Raw genomic sequence first — 25,517 nt, 5'->3', positions numbered from 1 at the left:
CCAGAGAACTTAAGTCTATGGCTTAGAACCAACAATTGCACAGCTTAGAGCAATGCACCTGTACGGCAATGCTTTTAGCATTTCCACACCCACTCTTAAAAAGTTAAAAAATCAAAGTAGCCAGGGGGGACAGAACAGCGAAAAAACCCTGCAACTTCGCTCCCCCTCCTTTTTTTTTTCGGTCCTTTTGCCAAAAAAAAAAACAAACCAACCCTCTAGGGGGAAAAAAATGTTGCTGAATGTTTGTGAGGAGCTAAGGAAGAGAAGTCTTATCATAGGTGGAAATCAGTGCAGCTTGGCCGGGCAACAGAGCGACCCCTCCCACTCTCGAACTTCAGCCAGGCTCGTCCAAGCCAGAACTCACTCCCTTCGCTGCAGGGCGCAGGGAGGACCGAGCCTCAGCACAGGAGCTGCCACTTGCCTGAGTGCCTCCAACATCTTAAAAAAAAAAAAAACACAAAACACACCCCACCTTTCCTCAAATTTCCTCAGTTCTTGTCATTAGACCCGGCTTCAATTAGAAACTCTTCGGGGATTTTCAGAAAGAAGGCTTATCGGCCAGCAAACATTTATGCAAATACTTAGAACTAGCAATACAGCCAGAGGGGGCAGGTCGGAATCATCCACTTGAAGAAAAGGGACGAGGGATGCCAAGAAGCGGCACCATCAAGAGCTCCGGGGGAACATAAAAGCCGGAAGATCTCGCCGAAGCGACAGGTTGCTGCGGGATTTTGCCAGCGCCAGCGCTATGCGGTGCCTCTTCCGCGCGCCGCTCGTTCCCACGCATGGCACGTCGCTCTAGGTCCGGGGCAGGAAGGGCTCGGGGACCGGCGCGCAGATCCCACGCTCCAGGAAGGACAGAGCGCCGGGGGGCTGCCAGGAGCCGCTGACAGATAAGCCAGGTGAACTTCCTGCTGCCCGCCGCCAGTCTCACCTGGAGCAGCCTCGCCTCCCCCCGATGGCACGCGCGGGACTCCGTCCCGTGCTGGAAGGGGCAGAAGCCGAGAGCCCGCAGCCGTCCGGCCCCTGAAGCTGTATGGGAGACACCGCGCCGGGGGTGGTGGGGGCTGTCAGGGCACAAAGCGCGCGCCTGAGCGCAGGATCGCAGCCACCATGCCTCTACCTCTCTCCCGAATCCTGTGCTTGTAAGTATTCCTTCTTCTGTTATTACACCTATTTTTTATTATTATTATTATTTATTCATTTTAAAGCCATAAGTAAGTGCAAAATAAAATACAATCATATAATTCTATAAAAGCACTAAAATTCAATTACAATTATAATCTATGACAAAAAGATTACACCTATTAAGGAACAACCAGCGATCGTTAAGAGCCTTGTTTGCCCCTATGATCATTTCTTATGGGGGGGGGGGGAAGTTACACTTGTCAGCTGGCATGACTCAAAAGTTCGGGTATAAATATTCTGAACTTGGGGTCCCCCCCCCCCTTAAGGATGGGCAGCCAGAAAATGTTCATTTGTTGTAATTTCCTGTTTATGGCCATTTTTTTTAAATTGACTATTTTGTCAGTTTTTATTACAATGTACACTGTTTGGAAATAGTGCCTATTATGTGTAAAAAGAGTGCACTATTTTTATTTTTTTAGGATGCGCTCTTTTCCCAATAGGGCTGGCGCACTTGTTTGCGGGTTGGAAGTTCTACTATCTGAAAATACTGTGCTTTCTTTCCAGAAAGTGCTCATTATTATTGGCAAGACAAAGCATGCAACGTAACTTTTTTTTTTTTTCTGCTCATTTTCCGCTGCAATATCGTTCATATTTTCTATGTCTTTGCAAAGGACAGCCCATCCTCAGTTTCCCCTCACAAGCACTGGGCTACTGCAGAGTCCACTTATGAAAATGTCTTTCTGCTTTGCCTGAACACTATTTCCATTCTCACCTGCCCAGGTTTTACATCATATAGTGATATAAAAGTAGTAAACACAATCCGTTGTACCGTGAAAAACATGTACATATTTTTCTCAGTAGCTTCAGAGGATGCCTCTTGAAAGCATCCTATGGGAACCTTACCAAATGGAGGATACCCTTTATGGAAGATTTTAAAATAGAACCAAAAATGAGGATGACAGGCATAGGCTGCACTATGGGCCTTATTTTATAAAGCATAAATGTATTAGACTAAGTACATGCATTCTAAGTAGATGTGCTGACAAGATCGGCAGCACAGAAAATAGCTACTCCTTGGATTTTGACCAGGTACTAGTGACCTAGATTGGCCACCGTGAGAACGGGCTACTGGGCTTGATGGACCATTGGTCTGACCCAGTAAGACTATTCTTATATTGTATCTGTGCAGTTTACACCCCACCATGCCCTGTTAAAGTATGAAGATCATTTAAGTTTTGCTTTGATTCTGTCCTCTTTCAATACAGGGATCCACATATTTTTGAATATCATTACTGTTTTGTCCCCACCACGTCCACCAGGAGGATCTTCCAAGTACTTCCTGACATTACTCCTAAGTCTATCTCTCTGCAACCTTAATTCATGTCCTCTAGTTCTACTGCTTCCATGTTTCTGAAAAAGATTGGTTTGATGCGCATTTGTATGCATGTTATACATAGGTGTTCAAGAAGATATAGTTTGGGTGGAGCAGGGAAAGAGTTACAATGTACAGTGTGCCCATATTTTGTAAAATAGTCAAGTATATGCATAGAGCACACACATAAATCAAAGTCAAAAAGTAAAGGCAAAATACATTTTTCCACATAGTCCCCATCTAAGACGACACATGTGTATCATTCAACTAGCTTCTGCATTCCTGCAGAGACGTTTTTCGGCTGCTTCCAAAGCCAGGTGAGCACCGCTTCCTTTACTTCATCATGCTTTGTCTTTTGCTCTCCGGGTTGCAGTGATGCACCCATGGCTCGTCTCCGGTGACAATTCTCTCCAGAATACTCAGATCTTCTTCATACCATCTCGGGAAATGGGTCGCAACTTTCACACATTGTTGCTTGTGCAGATTAGTAAGCTGTTTGGAAACCCATCATGTGCAGAGTTTCCTGTATCCCAAGTCATCATGCATTATAGCAAATGCAGATCCATAGTTGATATCCAAAAATGCAGTCAATCGAGACACCTTTATCCGTCGGTCTTCTCAAATCAAGGCATCTGTCCCTGTCAATGTGCTCTTGTGCACACGATGTTGATGAGTGGCCAGAACGACCTTTGTCGGTTACACCTGTTTTTCCGGGAAGGGGTAAAAATAATTATTGTTTTTTTGTTTTGTTTTTTTACCAAAGGCAAGGTAAAACTAAAAGAACCTTACGGACCTTACGGACCTTGCGGATCTAAAACTGCATGTCCTTAAAAATCTGAGGTCTGTGCATTGACAAGTTTGCCTTTTAGCTTATTCTACCGTTTTCCCTGCACGCTCAGCTCAGGCCCTCGGCTCTGCCTTCCCTAATGGCTAAGGAGGGAGGAGGCGCACCGTGGCTTTTGCTAATTAGCCCGATCGTCCCTTCCTCCAGATCTCTCCCTCCGCGCTGATTCTGAGAGCCCCCGTGATATGACACTGGATGGCAAATAGCTGGGTTTTAGGGGGGGGGGGTTAAAAATGTGTGCAAAAGTCTGCAGTGCATCTGACCTCGCGGACCTCACGGATCTGAACTGCACATCCTTGAAAATCTGAGGTCCGCGCCACTTTTAGTCTCTGGCTCTGATAGACCTCGATGACAATTTAGCTCTGACGGATCCTAATGCTTTTTCCTCCCTATGCTGAGACTAAAAGTGGCACAGACCTCAGGGCAAAAGTTTTGCCGCTAGTCTCAGCATAGGGAGGGAAAAGCATTAGGATCCGTCAGAGCTAAATTGTCATCGAGGTCTATCAGAGCCAGAAACTACAAGTGGCACGGACCTCAGATTTTCAAGGACGTGCAGTTTTAGATCTGCGAGGTCCGTAAGGTCCGTGTTATACCCCTTCCCTGTTTTTCCTGCTTTAAACCTTTTCCCCCACTCATAAACCTTTCATTGATTCATGGTGTTATGTCCGTACTGAGTCAACATCTCATGGTGAATTTCCACAGGTTTCTCTCCCTCTGCCCAAAGAAAGTGCACTACTGCACATTGTTATTTGATGGTGCGATCTTGCAACGGAGTGTTCCTGACCTTGTGGCTGCCACATGACTAAAGGCTGAGCACTGTGCATAGACGAACTATCCATCAGGCAATGCACGAGTACATATGTTGCATTTCACTAGCTCTGTTCCAATTATCGTAAAACTTAAAAATTGCCTTTAATTTTTGATTTGCATATGAGAGAATTTGTGGGCCACTGGGAACCTTTGTCACCTTTTTCATAAAGGCACATGGGACTAAATTTCCTATTAAAAACCCCCACCTACTTCATTACTGTAGGCTACCACTATCACATTATATACAGCTGGTCCCATTTTATGCAATAAGACCTATTTATTAATAGTGCACATTAATAACAGCAGATGCACTAAACAGGTCCACCTATTTTGCCTGTACAAAATAAGTTCATCTCACAAGATCAAGCATATACTTTTCCAAAATTATTTATAAACACATTAAATTACATTTTTCAAGTTCAACTTTTGTGGAGCACTATATAAAGACTATTCTCTGCCAAAGTGTGCATCTCATACCAATAGGCACTCTTTTTTTTTTTTTTTTTTATAAGAATTGCTTAGTCCATTCAAGTAAAATTCAGGATGTTATTCTTTCAATAATATTCAAAAAATCCAACTATGGAATTCAGCAAACTACTTATCTTATGTGGCCAAGACATCCAGGCAGCTGTATTCCATCCACCCCACATGAATTCATGTTTTTGATCAAATCTGCTTTGGAGATGAATAGAGCATCTGGTTCACTTCATTAACATTTTCCAAACTCTGTTCAACAGTTTGATTTTCCCATGCGGGATGTAATATAAAATTAATTCAATTGTAAATAAGTGAACATTAGAGATGATCAAAGATTGCAAACTTGCTGGCACCTGTTGTGGAGTATTTTATTAAATATAATTATCAGTTTATGGACCTGCAGTGGAGACTAAGATATGCAACATATGAGATCTGACAATTAAGTTCACAAACTCATCCTAGAAAAAGTGCTATTTACCTCTTTGCTGAATATTATTGTGGTCACCTTCAAAGTACTCCCCTTTGGAAACTATGCACCAAAGCTAGCACCTAGTTCACCCTTCAGTTTTGAAACTCTTTTTCTGGAATGACCATCAAAGCTATCCCTGCATTACCTTTGATGTCTTGAATGTCATCAAACTGTCTTCCTTTCAATATTTACTTTATCTTTGGGTAAAGAAAAAAGTCATTGGGGGGCCAGATCAGGTGAGTAGTGAGGGTGTTCCAATACAGTTATTTGTTTTCTGGCTAAAAACTCCTTCACAGCCAGTGCCATGTGAGCTGGTGCATTGTCGTGATGCATGAGCCATGAGTTATTATTTTGTATTTATTCTATACCGTTTCCCCAGAGGAGCTCAGAACGGTTTACATGAATTCATTCAGGTCACATAGTAAATGATCCACCAGTTTGCCCATTAGTTATTCTCATTAAAAATACATGATTAAATTAACTTGTCTCTTCTTGGATATTTCTGGGCCATCTAAAGTCCACCTGGTATTGTTCTAAGTTTCAAGCATTTTCCCTGTCTGTCCCAGTGGACTCACAATCTGTCTAATATACCTGGGGCGTTGGGGAACTAAGTGACCTGTCCAGGGTCACAAGCAGCAGCATATGTTAGAACCCACAACCCTAGGGTGCCAAGGCTGAAGTTCCAACCCCTGCGCCACACTCTCACATATAGTATGGTAGGCGATAGCATGGCAAACATTGTTTTGTCATCCCTGTCAGACATACTGTATTTTTCGCTCCATAAGACGCAGTTTTTCCATCCCCAAAAAGGGGGTGGAAATAAGGGTGCGTCTTAAGGAATGAATATAAAAAAAACCCAAGACAGCCAGACAGCCAGCCCCAAGGCAGCACCACCCCCCATACTTTTTTTTTTTTTTTTTGCTTCCCGGCTCCCAGCGTGCTTTCTGCGCTCCTTCCTTGGTTCCTCTGCTCTCTTCCATCAGCAGCACAGCAGTGCATGAGGCAGGCACATCCTTTTAGCGTGCCTGCCTGGTCCGCGTTGCACTCTGAATGGCTGCTGTCAGTTCTCACGAGTCCCGCAAGAACTCACGGCAGCCATTTGGAGTGCAGCGCAGGACCAGGCAGGCACGCAAAAAGTGCACGCCTGCCTCGTGCACCACTGTGTCGCTGCCAGAAGAGAGCAGGGGAACCGAGGCAGGGGTGTGGAAAGTGCGCTGGGAGCCAGGATGCAAAAAAAAAAAAAAGGTACGAGGGGGCTGGCTTGGGGATTGAATGGCTGGCTGCTTTGGGGCTGGCTGGCTGGCTTGGGGTTGGCTGGCTGGCTAACTTGAGACTGGCTGGCTGGCTGGCAGCCTCTACACGTGCCTACCATTAGATGTGCCCACCGCTAGACTTGCCCTGTACCCTGTCCCTGCCTACCACTAGACCACCAGTGAGGGGACAGGGTGCAGGGCACACCATTTGGTTCAGAATTTTTTTCTTGATTTTTCCTCTTCTACAGGTGGGTGCATCTTATGGTCAGGTGTGTCTTATAGAGAGAAAAATACAGTAGTTAACAAAGCATAGTAAAACATAATATGACAAACATAGTATGATGGGTCTAGTATTACAAAGCATAGGTAACATAGTATGACATGAGTTGGCAAAAAGTTCAGGTTGTTTTCATCTAACTTTTTCACGCAGCCCTTTCAGCACTTCCAAACAGTAAACTTGGTTAACTGTTTGCTTTATAGGTCCTGAATCATTTTGTAGGGTTTTATATTATGTGGATCTAGCTCAAGCCTTTCCAAGTTGTAGCTCAATGGTACAGGTAGAGTAATTATTTTCCTATCTCTGAAGGGTTTATCAAAAAAGGTTACCAACATCGTTTTGACTCTTGATTTGGACTGGTGGAACTTTTTTTGGTCATGGAGAATTGTGCTCTTTGATGCTTTGTTTCAGGGTCGAATTGGTACACCCATGTTTTATCACCAGTGATAAGATGGCCCAAAACATGGTCTTGCCTCTCCTAAAGGTCTTGGGAAACTTTGACTCTCCTTTGCTTTTGTTCAACAGTGAGCTCCTTCAGGACCATTTGTGCACATACTTTTCTTATGCCAAGATTTTCAGTTAAGATTTTCCTAACTCTCTATCGATGTTTACTTGGTCTGCTATGCTTCTCACAGTCAGCCAACAATTATGATGCACAGTCCCTGTCCCGGGCGCCACCAGTCACCCTCGCTACACCACTGAGTACATTGACTAGAAATCAGGTCCTCTTAAGTATTTTTCCTAACTGTCCCAGTAGGCTCACAATCCTTCTGTGGTACCTGGGGCAATAGAGGGTTAAGTGACTTGCCCAGAATCACAAGGAGCAGGCTGGGGTCAAAGTCACAACCTCCTGGTGCTAAGGGCTTGGATTTTATCTTCTCTCTATGAGCAGTTGGCTTTTTTTTTCCTGAATAGATCCAGAAAGGATGTTGTCTGTGCTTCCTAAGCATGCCTATGCACTGCTCTCCCCTTTTACACAGTTGTAGATTAGTCATTGGTTTCCTACACCCCACAGATGGACACTAAACTGCACGTTCAGCTGTCTGCACCCATACCATACCATGCATGTTCTTCTTCTTCTTTTTTTTTTTTTTGCAAATCATTTTTATTAAAGTCAGCCAGAGGAACAAACAGGCTACAGGATAAGCAGATGCATAACAGAAGCGGCTGTGAGCAATGCAAAACAAGCACCAGCAGCATAGGAGATATGAACAACATAACAACCATATGTAATAAAGAAAGATAAAAAGAAGAGGAGATGCCCAAGATCCCCCCCACCCAGAATAAACCACAAAATCAAGGGCACAAAGCGAAGAGAGTATGGGAGATTACGTAGCAAAGCTCCCTCTTGAGGCTAAGAGGAGGAAAGCACCTGGTTGTGTTGTATGGTGTGGATGTTGCCCCTCGCATTGGGGATTACTAGGGAAGAGTCATACATGTTCTTCTATACCGCAAGTTTCAACAAGGATTCAGTGCGGTTTACAAGATTTCTAATCTGTGGTCATGAACGGTGAGCTGCAGGGCCGAATAATCAGTTTGGAAATATTCCTGCAGTTCGAATCATAGATCAGACAAAGAGATGACGAGATGAGTCTTTAGCAGTTTCTTAAAGTTGCGATATGTGGTCGGCTGACGCAAATGTTGCGGGAGGCTGTTCCAGATTTTGGGGCCTTGGAAGGCAAAAGTAGACTCATGTAACTTCTTTTGGTGTACGCTTAAGGGTGAGGGGAAGGCTAGCTTAAATCGTTGTGACCATCTCAAATTGAAGAAGGTGGGTGTAACTATGATGTCAGAGGTTAGTCCTGTGGAATTCTCCCCGTAGATGGATATGTGAGCCATGCAACCAGGGAGCCTAAGCAGTCACTCCATATAGACAGTTCAACAGCAGGTTTTGTATACAAGTAGAATGCATTATAATGTAATGTAATGCTAGTTTATGCTTGATGATATATCTCCTTTTATAATATTATAACTTTCTGTTACTTCTTCATAGATAGTCAGTAACTAAGAAGTAGCTCAACTATTACAATCAAAATACGATGACTCCTTTGGACTCTCATTGAGATGCCCTCCTTGTGGCAGCACAAAAGCCATGTCCATTGAACAAATGGTTCCTACAAAAGAGTGGCATAGCCAGAAGGAAATTTTTGGGTGGGCCAATGGGTGAAATGGGGGGACATAACGCATTTCCTTTATGTTCCTCTTTCCCCACCCTCCACCAAGCTTAAAAACTGAATACCTCAGCAGGCAGTGATCCCCAAAGGCTCATCAGCTGAAGATGTTTTCAGCTCACTAAACAACCGGGCCATCAGAGCACTGTAGCAGTCGACCGAGCATGCTCGAGAGCTGAGTATACCTAGAATGCTGGAATCAGTGATTGGGAGCCTTGCTGCTGACTGCTGCAATATTCTGATGGTCCAGGGCTTCAGTGAGCTGAATAGGTCTTCAGCTGATAGGCCTTGGGGAGTCTATGCCAGCTACACCAGTGGTCTGTGCCACTCTGGGTAGGCCTGAACCAAATGCGCCTCTGTTAGGCTCCTGTTTTGGCTGAAAGTTTCCCAGCATAATAATTTTTAAAGCCATTGGTTACACATAAACTATTTTTAGCATGTTCTGAAAAATGTCTAAATAGGGCTATAAAAATTAGTGACAAACCTTTCAGGTGGCATTAACCAAAGGGTTAAGGCTTCTAGCATTTCAGGCTACTGGATTTGTGTTAAATTTCTAATTAAATAATTTGAGGTCTCATGTTCATACAGTCGGGAAATCCAATAAAGCTATGGGCATTAAAGAAAACAATAATTTCTTAGCCATACTACAAAGCTACCCCTCCCCCCCTCCTTTTTTTTTTAGTTCAAATAGTTTTATTGATTTTATAAAAGAAGAAATACAAAGCCAACAATATGAGTGCTCCAACAAGGAACACAGTATAACAATATCATTAACAAATGTGAAGTGCGTCCATAATTAAACAAGAATCACAAATGAATAAATGCATCAGAAATAAAATAGACATGAGAGAAGACATAAGTTCAAGAAAAGGAGATAAAACACATTAGGAGACATGTTCTAACGATGTACCAAATTAATAAGTTACCCCCCCCCACCCCCACTTTCACGAAGCCGTGTTAAGCTTTTTTTTTATCATTGGTCGCAGAGGTATTAGCTCCGACGCACATAGAATTCCTATGAGCATCAGAGCTAATACCACCACGGCCAGCGATATAAAAAGCTTAATGCGGCTTTAAAAAATGTGGGGTTAGTCCATGATTGGGGAACCAAATTTGGCCCCTTAGGGTCTATGCATGTGTGTGAAGAACATGAAGGTACTTGAGAAATGTGTCAGTGTGTGATGGAATGTCACAGGAGCTCTTATTTGAGCTCCTTTTGTTTCTAATGTTTGAAGTTTTGTTATTTTATGGGAATGTTCTAATTCATCATACATCATTTTGTCATTATTACCGGTGAAAAAATATAACCTAAAACATAAGGGGAACAAATTTGACGGTGGGTTATTTATTTACTGGCACTTGCTATTCGTCTATTTAAAAGTGTTGAAAGTGACTCCACAAAATCATTATGCAACCATACAGTCAGCAAAATAATACAAATTCATAAAGCACAAACAGATTAATGCACACATTGACTCCAATACAATCACATAAAAGGCAATTCTTTAAAGGGTGCCTAAATTTAGGTGCCAATAATGTGTACAAATATATAGAATAATAGCACTTACAAATGTGATTGATGTTAATAATTGTCAGTTACACACATGTGTGCTAGGCTCTGATCTATATTCAGTTTACCTACATTACACAGCCCATAACTGCAAGGGAGGCATTAACATGGACAGAGCATGGGCATGTCATGGGTATTTCGCTTAGTGATGCATATAGTAAAGGCTGACCAAAACTGTTTTTTTTTTTTTTTTCAGTTTTGGTTGCAACCAAAACTATCTGAAAGTTTTCTGCCACAATTGAAACTGCAGCCGAAACTCATCACATGGCTTCAGCCAAAATCACAATCACAGTAGCCATTTTAGCAAGACGCCGTCAAAAGGCAAGAACGAAGAGGCCATACTCCTGCCCCCAAAGATTCTCCCACTAGACCACCAGGTATTTAGGTAGGACCCCTGGAGGGTGGAGGAGAGGTTGTGATGCTGGCTGGGGGGGAGGGAGATCAGAGTTTTGGGATCCATTTGTTTTTTGATTTTTTTACAGAAACAAAAAGGCTTATGCAGGTCCTGGCCTGATAAACCAAAAACAAAAGAAACAATGGAGAAGATATTCATTCAAGGCCATGTAACTCTTATACAGGCCCTAGATGAATATGAGCCAGCCTGCCAGGCATTATTCCCTTTTCAAAGCTAGTGCCTGGACATGGCCCGATTCCAAATATAAAGGCATAATTAAGCCAGCAACCACCACTGGCTGAATATTGGGGGGACAGTACACAAGCCAGAATATAATAAAGAAAATAGCCTTGAAACACATGGAACACAGCTAATGAGATCTGAAACTAAAAGCCAAAGAGCTTTCACAGTGGCTGACATTGCGCTACACTTGGAGTAACAGATGATGTCATAACTCCATAGAGAAGCCAGTTCCTAAGGAGTTTATTATCCCAAATGTATTAATTAATTAATTAATTAAATTTGTTTTTTATCCCATTATCCCCAAAGAGCTCAGAGCTTAAGGCCTCCTTTTATCAAGCTGCGTTAGGTTTAAAAAAAAAATAAAAATCACAGAACACCACAGTAAAAGCTCCAACGCTCATAGACTACCTATGAGCATCGGAACTTTTACTGCAGTGGCCAGCGACAAAAAAACCTTAATGCGGCTTGATAAAAGGGGGCCTTAAAGACTTAAATTCCTGCTAAAATATGGTATCAAACATATTTATTTGGCACATTTTATCTGATTGTAGGTATGTTTCCATTTCACAAGCTGAGAAGGTTGAAGAGCATCCAAAAGAGGAAACTATTTTAGTATCTTTAAACTTGACTAATTTTCTGGAATCCTCTCAGGGGGTAATTGTAACAAGAGCTACCCTCTTAGTGACCTTCTCATCTGAACAGTGAAAATATTAACATCCTAAAATATATATATATTTATTTACTGGCACTTGCTATTGTATATAAAAAAGATGATTAGTTTTGTGGCCAACCTATTTGGTTATTTCTAGGATTGGCCAGGACCACACAACCTTTTTTTAATTAATCTTTATTCATTTTTAAAGCTCACAATAAGTGTAACAAATAATACAATCATTTATACTTTAACATCACTTAATAAATCTTCAAATTGCCTAACATGGCATCAAATAACCCCCCCTCCCTTATACCCAACAGTTATTCATAAGCAAAAGAAATCATAACATATTCCCTCCCCACCCTGGACGTGTATGAACAAAAGGGAAAAAATGAATATTTATTCTATGCAGTAATTTCAATCTTTACAGTATCTTGTTAATGGCTCCCAAATAACCACACAACTACGTTGAAAATAATTATTGAAATTGAAAGACAGAGTAACATCTTTAGAAGGAATTTTTTTCCTCCAGTTTCCCTGTAAATGTATGATAACAGAATCTAATAGATATATTTACTTTGAACCTTCTTATTGTGAAAGATTACTGATTGAAAAAAGAAGTTTCTGTTGAGGGATAATGAGAGTGGATATGATAAAGTAATAGAATGGGTTGGAAGATAGGGGAGGGTTTACTGCTTTAAATTTTAATGCCTGAAGTAGTCCTCTTGCTGATGTAGACTATTACTTCTTTTTGTTTCATTTATTGAAGTATGTAAAGTTAAAAATTTAATTAAAACAAAAAAATTAGCCTCGAAACACATGGAACACAGCTAATGAGATCTGAAACTAAACGCCAAAGTGCTTTCACAGTGACTGACATTGCGCTATACTTGGAGTAACAGATGATGTCATAACTCCACAGAGAGGCCAGTTCTTACAGAGCTCCCCCCCCCTTTTACAAAACCGCGGAAGCAGTTTTCAATGCAGGCTGGTGCGCTGAATGCTCTGTGCTGCTCCCAACTCTCATAGAGTTTCTATGAGCGTTGGGAGCTGCGCAGAGCATTTAGCGTGTCGGCCTGCGCTAAAACTGCTTCCACAGTTTTGTAATGGGTGGGGGGGGGGTTAAAGACTTTGGGCCTCTTCTCACAGTTTGTAGTGCGGAAAGCCGCGCTGAATGGCCCGCACTGCTCCTGATGCAGTTTGATAGAAGAGGCCCTTCAATTCCACATTTTATGTACCTTATAAACTATTGTGCAAGATCATAACTGCATTACTTGCAATTGCAGTACAAAAAAAATGAATACAAAGAGTAGTCACCCTCCCCCTCTCCGCTCCCTGCTCCCCAGGACTACCTTGCAATCTCTGGTAGTCTAGCAGGTAGGGTTACCAGACGTCCGGATTTTCCCGGACATGTCCTCCTTTTGCACATGTCCGGGGTCTGAATGGCTTTTCAAAACCCGGCACTTTGTCTGGGTTTTGAAAAGCTTGGAACAATCACCAATGGGCAGGAGGGCATCTGTGCATGCGCGGATGCCACGCAATGACATCACATCACATGCGTGTGCACATGACATCATCACGTCACATCCGCGCATGCGCAGATGCCCTCCTGCCCGACGAGAGCAGGCAGCGGGGACGGGGCTGGGACGGGATTGGGAGTGGGACTGGGGTGTAACGCGGTGGGGATGGGTGGAACTGGGTGGGCCTGGGGGCAGATCTAGGGGTTCAGATTTTCTAAATGGAAAATCTTGTAGGGTAATTAGGGAAGAAACAATGCTCCAGGTATGGTAGACATTTTAAGAGCAGAATGGGAATGGGCAGGAGTAACGGGGATTGTTTCTGCCTCAGTTATACTCCTAGACCACCAGAAATTGTAAGATAAGCCTAGGGGTATCAACCAGTGAGAGGGGCAACACCTGTTCAAGTAGAGGAGGAGAGAAGGAGGGCGACAAATAGGAAAAAGCACAAATTGTCAGCTTCCACCAAGACACATGGTCTTTTTTGGCTCAACCAATACACGGCCGAAAATGAAAATAATCTTACAGCCAAAATCGAAACCGGGCTGAAAAAGCATTTTGTGCTGGTTTCAGCGCCATAACCCCCCCCCCCCACCAAATTCATTCAGCCTCTAGCACACAATTTATAGAATATATGGCACACGCAAGCACACCTACTAACAGTAATGAGATGACATAAGTGGTCGCACCTAAATTGTGATGTTCCAAAGCAGCTTTGCATTAGTGTTCTGTAATGACATAGGCATGCCTTTAAATTGTTAAAGAATTGACAATAAATACGCCCCTTTGTGGCACCACAAATATAGCACTAATTTATAGAATTGCCTCCGTGGCATATACAAATAGAATTGGTATATAAATAGACAGAATGACAAGGGGACAAATTTTTCCCCACGGGAACTCATTTTCCCTTCCCGCCCCTGCAAGTTCTTTTCCTGTCCCTGCCCTATTCCTGAAAGTTTCATCCTCATTCTCACAAGCCTCAAAGACTTTAAAATCGTAAGTGTTCGAAGCTCGTGCGGTTAAGGCAGAGCTTGCAAGAATGGGACAGGGACAGCGACAAAACTTGCGGGGGCAGGGACAAATATGTCCCCGTGTCATTCTCTATATAAATACCTGAAGCAGTACAAAGTCATAAAACATAAATAAAGGGGCTGATTCTATAAAGAGTGCCTAACTTACCCCTCCCCCCCCATTTTACTAAGCCACGGTAGAGGTTTCTACCTTGTCCCAGGGTATTAAATGCTCTGATGCTGCTCAATGCTCATAGAATTCTATGAGCGTCGGAGCATTTAGCAACCCAAGGTGCAATAGAAACCTCTACTGTGGCTTAGCAAAAGGCGGGGGGTATTAATTGGCAAAATACCCTTTATAGCCTCAGTAATTGGTTAAAAAAATAATTAGGCGGCAGGCACCTATTCAATTCTATAAAAGATAGGCACCTATCGCATGGCAATTAGTGGTGTCTAATGCCTAAGTGGGCGTTTCTATGGGCGGAGCGTGACTTAGGCGCCGCTAAGCATGATTCTCCAAAAACGTAGGCACCTGAAAAGTAGGCCTTTAAAAACCCTGGCCTATATTTCAGGCGCCCAAGTTTTTACATAAGCGCCGCAATTCTGTACACGATGCGTAAGTGTGATTGACATGCAGCTGGCGCCATTTTTTCTAGGCACCGGCCGATTTAGGCACCGTTTATAGAATCAGCCCCAAAAGGCGAACGTGCATTTTGCTTCAACATAGATCACTTGTTATACATATACTTTGGCTGGAGGGTACAGAGAGGGAGAAGTCCCTCCCTCTGTACGAGACTGCTTTGTGCTTCCACTGCCTGCCTGTCTCTGAAGAATTCTGGTGACCGAGCGCCAGACCTGTGCTTACTGTTTCTCCTCTATTTTCACTTCATAATGGCTGAAAGGTTTCATTTCCCTAGTTTCATCTCTTGCTTTTCTTTCTCTCCTTTTAGGTATGTCCAGCTCCTAGTTCTGTATTTCCAGGTAAGTACTGAGCTACACTTACATTTATACATTTATTTTTGTGACCTGAGCCATGGGGCAAAATATATATACAAGGGTCCTTGCTGTACCATGATTTTGTAGCTGTGATAAGGGCTCTGAGACTCTGCCCTTGCTGCGAGATTGGCCGATCTCTGTGTAATGGCTGCAGGAGAACGGGGGGGGGGGGGGGGGGGGGGGGGGGGGGGGATGGGGGGGACGACAACTGTGTGACAATGGTGGCGACAGTGAAAGCAAGCATCTTTTCTCTTTCTCTTGTTTTGTCTCTCCCCTTCCCTTTCTGCTGTGATCCTTTCAATATCCCTCCTGTACCAGCAGTTCATCTTTCACCATGTGGTTCAAAAGAGTACCATCCTCTAGCCTAGGAGGAAGGTGCAGCCCTAAGTGCCACGCTGCTGCCCTGAATTGTATGAGAGGATTGTCCAAACGTTATCAAGTTGAATGACTCCCTTATATGTGCATAAATTTCAAAGATGCATATAAACTTTTTGTGAAATCACTCAAAAAAGAAATAATATGCTCAGAGACCTGGAGACTAGACCTGGAGAATACTCCCCATCCAATCATCGCATATATTTATTAATAAATGCCTTAGATGATACAATATGAGCCTTAGATGTTATCCACGTTCAAAAATGATAAAGCACTTACCGTATTTTTCACTCCATTAGACGCACTTTTTTCCCCCCAAAACTGGGTGGAAATTAGGGTGCGTCTTATGGAACGAATACCCAAGACGTGGCCCCCCCGTTACCTTATTCTAAAGCGGCCACCCTCCCTCGCTGGATGCGGCGCACAAGTCTGGCTGGCTGCCTGATTCCCGCCGCTTCCTCCGAGAACTGCCGGCTGACTCCTCTTCCATTCTCTCGCATAGCGGTGCACCAGGTTGCCTGCCTGAGTTCTCGCGGGAAGTGGTGCGGGACCAGGCAAGCAACCTGGTATGCTGCTACGCAAGAGAATGGAAGAGTAGGCAGCCGACATGGTGCGTCGCTTTCAGTGAGGTGCCGCATCCACAAATTAAAAAAAAAAGGTGTGCAGGGGGCATCGGGGAAGAGGAAGAGGGCCAGGGCTTGCCTGTCACCTGCCTGGAGGGTGAGGAGGAAGAGGCCGGGGCCTGCCTACTGCCTGCCTGGTGGGTAGGGTGGGAGGAGGAAGAGGGCCAGGGCCTGCCTGTCACCTGCCAGGGGGGTAGGGAGGAAGGAGGGAGAGGCTGGGACCTGCCTGCCTGCCCTGCCGAATTAAAAATAGGAAGGGAGGAGGGAGAGGCCAGGGCTTTCCTGCTGTCTGTCTGGGGGAAGGCCTGTCTGCCTGCCTGGGAGGGGGAGGCCTACCTGCCTACCTACCTACCCACCCACCCACCCTGTCCCATCCCTACCTACCTGCTTGCTCTGTCCCTATCTGCCCTGTCCCCTGTCCCTGCCTGCCCTGTCCCGGCCTACCACTAACCACCAGAGAGAGGACAGTGTAGAGAGCCTGGAGGGAAGGGAGACAGGGTGCAGAGCTTGACAAGGAGTATGGGGTTGAGTGCAGAACCTTTGCAGGGAGAATTTGGTTCAGAATGTTTTTTTCTTGTTTTCCTCCTCTAAATCTAGGGTGCGTCTTATGGTCAGGTGCGTCTAATGGAGCAAAAAATACGGTATCTCAGTTTAAACTTATCATAGCTTAAACTCCTCCCTTCCTTTTACCTCTCCACTGTCCAGCAGCACCTCTTCCCTGCTCCCCCTGTCCAGCAACAGCCCTTCTCCCTTCCTATTACCTCTCCACTGTCCAGAAGCACCCCTTCCCCTGCTCCCCCTGTCCAGCAGCAGCCCTTCTCTCTTCCTTTTACCTCCCCACTGTCCAGAAGCACCCCTTCCCCTGCTCTCCCTGCCCAGCAGCTGCCCTTCTCCCTACCTTTTACCTCCCCACTGTCCAGCAGCAGCTCTTCTCCCTTCCTTTTACCTCTCCACTGTCCAGCAGCACCCTTCCCTGCTCCCCCTGTCCAGCAGCAGCCCTTCTCCCTTCCTTTTACCTCCCCACTGTCCAGCAGCACCTCTTCCCTGCTCCCCCTGTCCAGCAGCAATCCTTCTCCCTTCCTTTTACCTCTCCACTGTCCAGCAGCACCCTTCCCTGCTCCCCCTGTCCAGCAGCAGCCCTTCTCCCTTCCTTTTACCTCCCCACTGTCCAGCAGCACCTCTTCCCTGCTCCCCCTGTCCAGCAGCAATCCTTCTCCCTTCCTTTAACCTCCCCACTGTCCAGCAGCACCCTTTCCTTGCTCCCCCTGTCTAGCAGCAGCCCTTCTCCATTCCTTTACCTCTCCACTGTCCAGAAGCACCCCGCTCCCCCTGTCCAGCAGCAGCCCTTCTCCCTTCCTTTTAGCTCCCCATTGTCCAGAAGCACCCCTTCCCCTGCTCTCCCTGTCCAGCAGCAGCCCTCTCCCTTCCTTTTACCTCTCCATTGTCCAGCAGCACCCCTTTCCTGCTCCCCCTGTCCAGCAGCAGCTCTTCTCCCTTCCTTTTACCTCTCCACTGTCCAGCAGCACCCTTCCCTGCTCCCCCTGTCCAGCAGCAGCCCTTCTCCCTTCCTTTTACGTCCCCACTGTCCAGCAGCACCTCTTCCCTGCTCCCCCTGTCCAGTAGCAGCCCTTCTCCCTTCCTTTTACCTCCCCACTGTCCAGCATCACCCTTTCCTTTCTCCCCCTGTCTAGCAGCAGCCCTTCTCCATTCCTTTTACCTCTCCACTGTCCAGAAGCACCCCTTCCCCTGCTCTCCCTGACCAGCAGCAGCCCTCTCCCTTCCTTTTACCTCCCCACTGTCCAGAAGCACCCCTTCCGTTGCTCCCCATGTCCAGCAGCAGCCTTTCTCACTTCCTTTTACCTCCCCACTGTCCAGCAGCACCCCTTCCCTGCTCCCCCTGTCCAGCATCAGCCCTTCTCCCTTCCTTTTACCTCTCCACTGTCCAGCAGCACCCCTTCCCTGCTCCCCCTGTCCAGCAGCAGCCCTTCTCCCTTCCTTTTACCTCCCCACTGTCCAGCAGCACCTCTTCCCTGCTCCCACTGTCTAGCAGCAGCCCTTCTCCCTTCCTTTTATCTCTCCACTGTCCAGAAGCACCCTTCCCCCTGCTCCCCCTGTCCAGCAGCAGCCCTTCTCCCTTCCTTTTACCTCCCCACTGTCCAGCAGCACCCCTTCCCTGCTCCCCCTGTCCAGCAGCAACCCTTCTCTCTTCCTTTTACCTCTCCACTGTCCAGCAGCACCTCTTCCCTGCTCCCCCTGTCCAGCAGTAGCCCTTCTGTGTGTGTCTTTCACTCCCACCTCCCTGTCTTTCAGTGTGTGTGTCTCTATTTCTATTTGTCTGTCAATGTCTCTGCCCACTACCTGTCTGTTTATTGTGCCCCTTCTCCCACCTATCTTTTTTTTTTAATCACGGGCAACCAGCACACAGTAACCACTGCTGGTTACAGTAAACCGCCGAATGCTCTCTCATCGAACGCGCACTAACATTTCTCTCCCGGCCATGGAGCTACTGATGACGAAGGCAGTGATCACGCAGGTAGGAGTGCGCATGCGCTTAGGGTTTAATTATTAGTGATTTAATTAGAAAAGAAGGTAATTTTATCAATTGCTGTTAAACCATAAACTGTTGCTCTAGAACCTTGAAAAATATGTTATAGGAAACTGGGAGCAGTGGTTAAGACTACATTTGTAAAAGAGGAATGCATAAGGATACATTTTTCAAATTTCTTGTCCTTCTCACTCATTCTTGTACCAAGGAGGGAGTGGATTTGTTTACCAGCTGTATGTAGGCTTGAGCTGATGTTAAAACTGAACTAGATGCCTAGCACTGTGGGGCAAAAATCAGAGTATAATGCCTCAGACCAGACTGTTCGCCGAGTCAATTTCATCTTGCTGCCTGGAAACAAATTTTACAGTGGGAAGCGATGTGAAAACTGACATATAAGGCACTGAGAATATATTAAAAATAAATATATTTTTCAATACATAATCTTTAGGCCCTTCATTGCACTGATATTTCAATATTTCAGATTTGAAGAAAGAGATGCTTTAATTGCTGATGGTCCAATATTCAGTCCAGGCGGCCAGTGGGTTAATTGGATGTTGCATAAAAAAACAAAAACAAACAAATAGCATTACAGACTATACATGTTTGCGGTAGACTGCAGACAACTATAGGGTCAGTATTGAGTTAGTAGCAGTCAGCTTAAACTTTGACCGCTGCCAGCTAATTAGACTCAGATAGTCAATGCTGGGCCATATCCTGGCAGTGGCATCTTTGGAAGACATGAAAGTTATGCAGGTACTGGCCTAAACAGGCAAATATAAGATTGCATTAAAAAAAAAAATAAATAAAAATACTATCTACCTAGTTAGGTATGTGAGCACTGGCTGGGACTATCGCACACATCTGCATGCCTTCCAGCTCTCCTAGAGTCCTCTCCCAGACTTCCCTGGTACTAACTAGACAATGCTGTGGCGGTCACACTGGTTTCTCAGGGGCACTCTGTAGTTAAATGATGCTGAAAATCTAGAGACGGCACTCAGGAGCCTCTTCTGCCCACTTAGACCACACAAAATATTGACCCCCATGTCTGGATAGTTGTGACATTCAGCTAGTATCCATACAGTCGAGTGTTTTAATGCAGAGCAGCCTTTTTGCTGGCCTAACCTAACCTAAAAAGATATAGCGGAACTAGAAAAGGTTCAAAGAAGAGCAACCAAGATGATAAAGGGATGGAACTCCTCACGTATGAGGAAAGACTAAAGAGGATAGGGCTCTTCAGCTTGGAAAAGAGACGGCTGAGGGGAGATATGATTGAAGTCTACAAAATCCTGAGTGGAGTAGAATGGGTACAAGTGGATTGATTTTTTTACTCCATTGAAAATTACAAAGACTAGGGGACACTCGATGAAGTTACAGGGAAATATTTTTAAAACCAATAGGAGGAAATTTTTTTTTTTTTTTCACTCAGAGAATAGATAAGCTCTGAAACATGTTGCCAGAGGATGTGGTAAAAGTGGTTAACATAGCTGGTTTTAAAAAAGGTTTGGAAAAGTTCCTGGAGGAAAAGTCCACAGTCTGATATTGAGACAGATGTGCAGGAAGCCACTGCTTGCCATGGATCGGTAGCATGGAATGTTGCCACTATTTGGATTTTTCCAGATACTTGTGACCTGGATTGGCCATTGTGAAGACGGGCTACTGGGCTAGATGGGCCATTTGTCTGACCTAGTAAGGCTATTCTTACGTTTTCTTAGAATAGCAGATGTTATCTGTATAGTTAGGTGAAACACACTCATTCCATAGTATTTCCACCCAGGCACTACTAGGACAATTCTATACTGGGGCACATGGAAAAAACGTAATCTGTATAGGAACCAAAGCTCTAGATTCCTTTATAGAATACTGGCATAGCCTGGTACTGACATGCCTAATATTTAGGTGCCTTTGCTTACACCAGTCATAGGGCTCCTTTTACGAAGGCAAGTGTGGAATAGCACACGCTAAATTGCCACATGCGCTAGTCGCTACCGCCTCCTTTTGAGCAGGCGGTAGATTTTCGGCTAGCTCGCGCTATAGCGTGCGCTAATCCGGTGTGTGCACTAAAACCACTAGCGCACCTTCGTAAAAGGAGCCCATAGTGTGACAGGGTATATGTAACATAGAGTATTCTATGTTATGCGTGTATGTAGAAGCCCCACCTATGGCCTGCTCATTCTCCCCTCCCCCCTTTGTACACACCTCTTTAAAATTGTGCTGGGTAAAAAATTAAGTGGGTATTTGCTGACTAGCACTTAGGCAAAATTTTTACATTTATGTGTGTATGCACACAAACACGCATAGAACGCTATTATTTTAACCATTTTGCACATGTAATGCATGCATAAATGTGAGACTCTGGCTCATAGAATTGCCCTTTATAATAATAATAATAACTTTATTTTTCTATACCGCCATAGTCAAACTGACTTTTAGGCGGTTCACATAGAAAGAAGGCTGGACAATCAGCGAATTACAAAATGCAAGAAGAAGGATGTTACATAATACATTGGGGTTGAAAGGGAAAGAATACCTGAGCGAGGACATCTGATTAAGCAAGGAATTTGTCAAATAGAGCGGTTTTAATTGATTTTCGGAATGTGTTGTAGGTCTGTCTGGCTTTATTTATGTGGTTTATATGGATAGACTCAGGCAAATAAATTGATAAGGGGGACCACAACTAGTGATTAAAGAGAATATGACAAATCTGGTGGAGAATATGGTTAAAACTGGTGGAGGAAGAAAACCTGTTTTTTACATCTTTAAATGATTTGGAATTTTTTGAGACAACACCACCTCTGATTTAACTTTTTGAATCAAGTATTTGGTTCCCACGTCGAAACCTGCAATTTAAGATAAGTTTGTTATTTTGGAACTTCTGATTATGAGAACGTGATAGACTGTGGGTCACAACATATTGAATACTTCTTTGATATCAATTGAAATATATTGAATATGCGATGATTGGGTGGTGAGGCGACATTCTTAGGGTTCGCCCCTTGTTTTTACCTCTATGTCTCTGAGCACATGTTTCATTATAAGTTGATATGATTTTGAAAAGTAACATCTGAACACAGTAGAGTGATTTTATATCAGATTTGCTTTATATGGATAGTACTGAGGCTTTAGAAGAATTTTTAGTGGTAGTATCCATATAGGGCCGGATTCAGTAAATGGCGCTGAGAAAAATCATCCCAGAGCGCTAGTCTATAAAGAGCGCTCTGGGATGGGTGCTCCTAGCAGGGATTCTCACGCCCAACTTTGAGCACAAGGACTTACATCAGCTGAAACCTGATGTAAATCCTGGCCCCACAACTTGGGCACACATCCCCCCAATTCTGTAACACTGTGCGTAATTCTTTGGAATGCTCCTAACCCGCCCATGTCCCTCCCTTGGCCACACCCCCTTTTGGGTTGCATGCAAGAAGATTTGAGTACACAGCCAGATCCAAATGCAGATCCAAATTGGTGCCGATTAACATCAACGGTTGTTAGCAACCAATTATTGATTAATGGCTCATTAACTAATATTTTTGTGCGTAGATCTGAGGATCACACGCAGATTTGGGCACCATATAAAATCCAGGATATAGTGCCATTGAAAATCCAGGGAGAGGAGACATATATTTTAAACGGTTGTGCTAAATGTATTACTCCTGGAGGAATTCTGCGTTACTGTGCAATGCAGAATTTCCCAGGGACTTAGAATTACCTGAGGTCTGCATAGATTTTGGTAGCTGTAGCCTGAATCACTTCCAGTAACATCTTTGAGGCCTGCGTGGGCTCTGCAGACTTTCCTCTACTATGGTCCCACCCTTGATGATTTCACTTCCTCTTTCTTCAGTGTAACTGTGGTAAAGGGAAGCCTGAAGAGCCATCAGCAGGTTGCCATTAACTGGAATTGCCTTCATAGTGGTAGTGGATAGGAATACTGGATTGGGGATAATAAGGAGAGTGTGAAAGATGCTGGTTGGGGAAAATATTTGAGAGAGTGAGAGATACTGGCTGGGGGGGAACAGGAGTGACAGAGATGTTGCCTGGGGAGGGGGGACAGGGGTAAGGGAGATTCTGGCTGGGGGGCAGGGGTGAGAACATGAGAGATGCTGGCGGGGGGAGGGAGGGCAGGGATGAGAGTGTGAGAGATGCTGGCTAGGGAGGGGAAGGGGTGAGAGAGTGAGAGATGTTGGCTGGGGGGGGGGACAGGGGTAAGAGAGAAGCTGGCTGGGGGGACAGAGGTAAGAGAGATGTTGCCTGGGGGGGACAGGGGTGAGAGATATGATGGCTGGGGGAAAGGGGTGAGAGCTTGAGAGATGCTGGTTGGGGTTGGCAGGGGTGAGAGAGTGAGAGATTTTGGCAGGGGGTACAGGGGTGAGAGCGATTCTGGCTGGGGCGATAGGGATGAGAGAGATGCTGGCTCTTTGTTTTCTCTAGTATAATTTAACGAAAATACTGGATTGTAATGAAATTCTAGATGACAATTAGCAAAAGTATTGTTTAAATGTCAAATAAATTTGCAGAATTTGCCAATTTTGTGCCCAGACTTCCACCAGGAGTAATATATACTTCCCTTTCAATGTTGGACCCTGAGTCAATGCAAACCAGTCTCCAGGTGGAAATCTGTGACCCTCCCCCCTGTCGCCCCTTCTCTTTCTCTGTGCCATGGACATCCTCTGGCCCCTAATACAGACAATTCTGCTCATAGAAGTCCAGTTGTGAGAGCATTTTCCTTACAGAGCTCTTAAAAAAAACCCCCAACAACCCTACTCCCAAGAGTATTTTGTTTCCAAGAAATCTTTTTACAAGAACATTCTGCCTATAAAACACTTTTTCCAATGCCCCAGCATGTTACACTGCTGATAAGAACATAAGAACCTTTACCTCTAACCTCCAGAGTGGAAATGGAATTTACATAGCACCACTGCAGCTTTCCCAAACTCCTCAGATGTGAATATAACAGAAGGAAATATCTGGTACACTGGACTTTCCCATTTCCTCCTCAAATGATTCTCTGCTGCAGGATAAGGAAATAATTATTGGCAATGTAATAATGAATTAACCTGCCTAGTATTTGTTTTGGCTCTCTTAATACAGAACCACACACTAAGAGCACACCTGGTCTTCTGTCGTGCATGTATTCTTAGCTAGGCTGCAAGGAAGCATTCTAGAGGTGTGCTAGTGCACTGTTCTTCAACCGCCGGTCCGCAGGAAATTTCTGCCGGTCCGCGCAGGACCGGCAAGATTAAAGTGACCATAGGTCCGTTTTCAGACCTCCTGTCCCGTTGTCCCCACACACAGCTTCGGGACAGCGGGACAGGTGATCATTTCCTTTCCCTCCCTCCTTCCTTTCCCTGGGTCCCCTTCTCTTACCGCCCTGATGCTGCTGCTAAAGCCGACAGAAAGTCTTCTTTCTGACGTCAATTCTGACGGAGAGGACGTTCTGGGCCAGCCTGGCTAGCCCAGAACGTCCTCTCAGATGTCAAAATTGACGTCGGAAAGAAGACTTCCTGTCTTCTTTAGCAGCAGCAGGGTGGTAAGAGCAGGGGAAAGGAAGGAGGGAATCTTTTATTATTATTTTTTTTTTGTAGGGCAGGGAGGGAAGGAGGTAGGCAGGCAAGCAGGCTGGCTTTGGCCAGGGAGGGAGGGAGAGAGAGGTAGACAGGCAGGCAGGCTGGCTTCGGGGGTGGGGGTGGGACAAAATGTGGAAAGCAGTGAGAGGGACATAGGAAGGAGGCACTGGGGCACTAAAGAGATATGAAGGAGGCACTGGGGGCACTATGGACATGGGAAGGAAGCACTGGGGGCACTAAGGACATGGGAAGGAAACACTGGGGGCACTAAGGACATGGGAAGGAAGCACTGGGGGCACTAAGGACATGGGAAAGAGGCATAGGTGCACTAAGGACATAGAAAGGAAAGAGGGAGGGAATAGAAAGGGACAATTCTTGGGCATGAGTGCAGAAAGAAAGAAATGAAAGGAAGGATACACAGACAGAAGGAAACGCAACCAGAGACTCATGAAATCACCAGACAGCAAAGGTAGGAAAAATGATTTTATTTTCAATTTAGTGATCAAAATGTGTCAGTTTTGAGAATTTATATCTGCTGTCTATATTTTGCACTATATTTGTCTATTTTTCTATAGTTACTGAGGTGACTGAGCTCGCGGAGATGGGGCGGAAATAGGGTTTTTAAATTTTAGTCCTAGTAGTTTGCCGGTCCACAAAATAATTATTTTATTTATGGGTGTAAAAAGGTTGAAAAACATTGTGCTAGGGTACAAGGAGAAAATGTCATCCACGCAAAACGCAGATGTAAGGCCCATGGCTACTTTGCATCTGCGGGCAGTTTTCAGAGGGAAAGACACACACACATACACTAGTGAAAGTTCCTTGCAAGGTGCATGGTTCCAGAATTTTACAGTGTTACAGTCGAGTCTGAGTCTGTATCACATTAGATAAAAAGAGACTAATGGTATGGCAGATGCAGTCAGACAGATAGCATACAATGAATCATTTTGATCAGGGCTTGTGTTAAGACATGGAAGGGCCCAGGGTAGAAAATGGGGAGAAACTTCAAAGCTCTCCTGCTGGCTCTGTATCATTCAGATTGAAGCAGGTTTGGGACCCAGGACAATTGCTCTGGTTGCCACCCCCTAACACCAGCCCTGCCTTTGATGGAGCATCTTTGGAAGATAAGAACATAAGTATATTATAGATCAGACCTATGGTCCATCTAGCCCAGTATCGCGTCTTCACAGAGGCCAATCCAAGTCACAAGTACTTGATAAAAAC

At 44.8% G+C, this 25,517-nt stretch overlaps 1 protein-coding gene across 2 annotated transcripts in view; it reads left to right on the top strand.

Annotated features, from left to right (window-relative positions):
• Nucleotides 1–366: 366 nt before the first annotated feature.
• LOC117365089 (fibroblast growth factor 18-like) overlaps nucleotides 367–25,517 on the top strand; it is a 102,541-nt gene continuing 77,390 nt past the window's right edge. Inside the window, exons 1-2 of one of the 2 annotated variants that reach the window (XM_033955040.1) lie at nucleotides 367–1,145; nucleotides 15,144–15,174. Coding sequence is in view for 1 of the 2 variants with exons in the window: in XM_033955030.1 (XP_033810921.1) it covers nucleotides 1,114–1,145; nucleotides 15,144–15,174 (63 nt within the window). In the remaining variant the exon portion in view is untranslated. The remainder of the gene's footprint in view (nucleotides 1,146–15,143; nucleotides 15,175–25,517) is intronic. The other variant, XM_033955030.1, reaches the window with a different exon arrangement.

This window comes from Geotrypetes seraphini, chromosome 1 (genome assembly GCF_902459505.1).
Source record: "Geotrypetes seraphini chromosome 1, aGeoSer1.1, whole genome shotgun sequence".
Taxonomy (NCBI): Eukaryota; Metazoa; Chordata; class Amphibia; order Gymnophiona; family Dermophiidae; genus Geotrypetes; species Geotrypetes seraphini.
The sequence above is the reverse complement of the archived record's forward strand: the minus strand, read 5'-3'. Positions and strand labels throughout refer to the sequence as shown.